We start from the raw sequence: 3,439 nt of genomic DNA, 5'->3' as shown, positions 1-3,439 counted from the left end.
CTCACTAGGGACAAAGTGTTGTCTATGTTCCCACAAATGTATTTGAGTTTGCAATCAATACAATTCTAGCATGGATAATAAACGATTATCATGAACGAGGAAATATGATAATGACTAATCTATTATTGCATCTAGGGCATATATTCCCAACATGTTCTACCAAGAGGAGTATTTTCAATTCTCTAAATGAAGAGTGTTGAGATGAACAATAAGAGAATATGTTGGAGGGCAATTATGTTCATGTTTTGGCAATGATCAACGTTAGTGGTTTCTCAGTGCCCTTGCCACAGTTGATTTAGACCTTGAGATCTCATGCTTTTATAGGGGTTGAACATTTGATGAAATACATGCATGCTTGAATCAACCATATGTGCCTGTGTTCAATAATCGACCGGGTACATTTAGTTACCTTCTCCCACCAACAAATTAAGTACAAGTAGTACACTAAAACAAAGGATCGATCGATACTTCTACTCACTCTTCAAATCCACAGTAAATGAATCGAATCACATGTGTGGATCTTTGTATATATAATCATCTTGGTCTTCTTCTTCTTCAATCAAATCTCAAGTATAACGGGATCCATGGATGGAGGGATTGATGGCTAGCTACTGACGCTGCTGCCTGCTCCGTGGAGAACGCTACCATCGGAAGTGTGCCTCATGGTGAGCTTCCCATTGCCGATGATCCCTTTCTTCATCATCGCAACAAACTCCCCGTAGTCGATCCGACCATCCTGTATTTCAAGCATTCAGATCTCCATCCAAATGTGTATAAGCAACAACATAAGATTTGGATTAATGAAGAGAAAAATGGAGGAGACATACATTGTCCTGGTCGACCTCCCTGATGATGTCGTCGATCCCGACGTCGGCCATGTTGTGGTCGCGGCAGGCCACCTCCAGTTCGTCGACGGTGATGTACCCGCTGCCGTCCTTGTCGAAGTAGGAGAAGGCGGCCATGAGGTGCTCCTCACGGTCAAGCTTGTTCATGTGCACGGTGGCGGCGATGAACTCGTCATAGTCGATGGTGCCGCTACGGTCGACGTCTGCGGCCTCCATGAGGTCCCGCACCTCAGAGTCCCCCAGCTCCGTCGACCCGTACCGCCGCAGCCCCTCTCGAAGCTCCTCGAATGTGATGGCGCCACTGCCATCGGCGTCCATGGTCTTGAACATCTCCTTGAGCCCGGCCAACTCCTCCTCCGATAGACCGCGTGCGATCACACGTAAAGCCATCTTCTTCAAGCGGTTCATGGCGGAGAACTGCTTGAGGCGGGACAACACGGCTGGGTCCAGCGGCGCATCAGGCGCCTCGCCATTCTCGATGATCCACGGGTGGCACAGTACCTGCTCAATTTTCACTTTTTATTGAATTGTTTGAATTGCTTACAACATGTGACTGTCATGTAGTGATAGCAATGTTAGAGCCTAGCTAATTTCACTCTATCCATTCCTAGCTAGCCTCCAAAAGCTTTTTCTCAAGTTGCGAAAAAACTGTTGGAGGATAATAATTGGTTAAAATATTTTGATGCCTTTTGAAATTATTAAAATTCAGTGAATTTCATCGAGATCTCAGAAAAAGTGAAAACCAATAATTACCTGGTGCGCCGTGAACCGCTCCGCCGGCGGCGACTTGAGCATCTTTCTGATGAGGTCCTTGGCGCCGTCAGAAATGGTCGGCCATGGGTCGGAGTCGAAGTCGATGGCGCCCTTGAGCACCGCGTCGAAGATGCCCTGCTGCGTCTCGGCCCAGAACGGCGGCACGCCGGACAGCAGGATGTAGACGATGACGCCGGCGGTCCACACGTCGGCCTCGGGGCCGTAGTGCTTGCAGAGCACCTCGGGCGCCACGTAGTAGGGGCTGCCCACCACGTCGGTGAAGATCTGGCCGGGCTTGAAGAAGACGGAGAGGCCGAAGTCGATGGCCTTGAGGTTGATCTTCTCGCCCGGTTCCCGTTCGTTATTGCCGGCCGACCCATTGCTACTATCGCCATTACCTTCCCTGTCTTTCAATAGAAAGTTCTCGGGCTTGAGGTCGCGGTGCATGACCCCGAGCGAGTGGCATGCCTCGACGACGCCGACGATGACGCGGGCGATCTCGGCGGCGCGGCGCTCGGAGAAGTATCCGCGCTGGACGATGCGGTCGAAGAGCTCGCCGCCCTCGCAGAGCTCCATGACGATGTGCACGTACTGCGCGTCCTCGTACGCGCCCTTGATGGTGACGACGCTGGCGTGTCCGGCAAGGTGGTGCATGATCTGGATCTCGCGGCGCACGTCCTCCACGTCCTCCGGGGTGAGCAGCTTGCGCTTGGCGATGGACTTGCAGGCGAAGGCGGTGCCCGTGGCGGTCTCGGTGCATAGGTAGGTGGTGCCGAACTGGCCCTGGCCGAGCTTGCGGCCGAGGGAGTAGAGGTCGCGCAGGGGAGGGGTGTGGTGGCCCAGCACGGCCGTCGGGGAGGAGAGCTGGTGCTGGTGGCCTGCGCCGCGGCCCATGATGGTGTTGCGGTGCGGCGCGCGGTCGAGGACGGAGGAGGAGGAGTCGGAGTCCCAGTCGGAGCTGCTGCAGCTGGTGCGGTAGTGGTAGCGGCCGTCACCGGCGGAGGAGGTGGCGTAGGCCGCGGGGACGATGGAGCCGTGGCAGGAGTTGCCCATGCATCGTCGTCGTCAATGGCGGGCGGCGGAGACGGGCATGGCGGCGATGGAAGGTGGATGGATGGGATGGGGAGCTAGCGGTGGGGAGCGATGGTAGGTAGGCTAAGCAGGGACGACGACGGACGACGACCTCTCCTCTCCATTGCTTCGGGGCGCCCTCCTAATTTGAGCTCGCTCGATCGCAGGTGTCGGCTCATGCATGCATGCATGCATGGCATGTCGATCGATCGAGTGTCGTGCGGTGCACCGCCGTTGCCAGTTGCTCACCGGACGTGCAGTGCACCGAAAGACTACGTGCGTGTCGCTGGAGAATTAATACTAGCTAGGTGCGGCACCACGTACGTACTCCTACGTGCTAGCTGCGTCGTGCATCCTCGTCTCCGGTGCGGCCGGCCGGCTGCGTCTCACAGAAATACTACTCGTATTTGTTTATGCCAGGTCGAGCTAGCACACATGTATTCCTCCAGGAAATGAAAAATTCAGCGGTGACTCAATTTGCAATTTGTGGCTCAAGTAACTTTTGAGTTACATACACTTCTTTTTCATGATTTTTCACCTTTATATATTTCTGCTCAGGTCATGTCATGCCACACCACATAAAATGTTCTCGTCCCACGTACTAGCAACATCCAAAGCTTCCGGCCTTTACGGCTTAAACTGATGTGCCTAGCTAATTGATTATATATTTATATCATCTAATTTAATACAAATAAATCTATTTAAATTATTTCCAAAAAACAATTTCAATTTATAATTCCAATATTTCAATAAAAATTTCTGTCATAAAT

The 3,439-nt window shown here is 52.5% G+C and overlaps 1 protein-coding gene across 1 annotated transcript; it reads right to left on the bottom strand.

Annotated features, from left to right (window-relative positions):
- Nucleotides 1-315: 315 nt before the first annotated feature.
- Nucleotides 316-2,786, bottom strand: LOC123406096 (calcium-dependent protein kinase 26-like). The gene is made up of 3 exons (XM_045099586.1): nt 1,599-2,786; nt 828-1,346; nt 316-736 (listed from the first exon to the last, which is right to left on the bottom strand). The coding sequence occupies exons 1-3, from the start codon at nt 2,649-2,651 to the stop codon at nt 605-607; spliced, it is 1,704 nt and encodes a 567-aa protein (XP_044955521.1). The 5' UTR covers nt 2,652-2,786; the 3' UTR covers nt 316-604.
- Nucleotides 2,787-3,439: the final 653 nt, after the last annotated feature.

Source organism: Hordeum vulgare, chromosome 6H (genome assembly GCF_904849725.1).
Source record: "Hordeum vulgare subsp. vulgare chromosome 6H, MorexV3_pseudomolecules_assembly, whole genome shotgun sequence".
NCBI lineage: Eukaryota > Viridiplantae > Streptophyta > Magnoliopsida > Poales > Poaceae > Hordeum > Hordeum vulgare.
This window is presented reverse-complemented; position numbering and strand designations above follow the sequence as displayed.

Excerpts from the sequence above, each read along its gene's own strand:
- LOC123406096 (XM_045099586.1), bottom strand. The coding sequence starts at position 2,651 with ATGGGCAACTCCTGCCACGGCTCCATCGTCCCCGCGGCCTACGCCACC. Across the intron at positions 1,347-1,598 it reads AGCGGTTCACGGCGCACCAG|GTACTGTGCCACCCGTGGAT; the intron begins GTAATTATTGGT and ends AAAATTGAGCAG. Across the intron at positions 737-827 it reads GGGAGGTCGACCAGGACAAT|GATGGTCGGATCGACTACGG; the intron begins GTATGTCTCCTC and ends CTTGAAATACAG.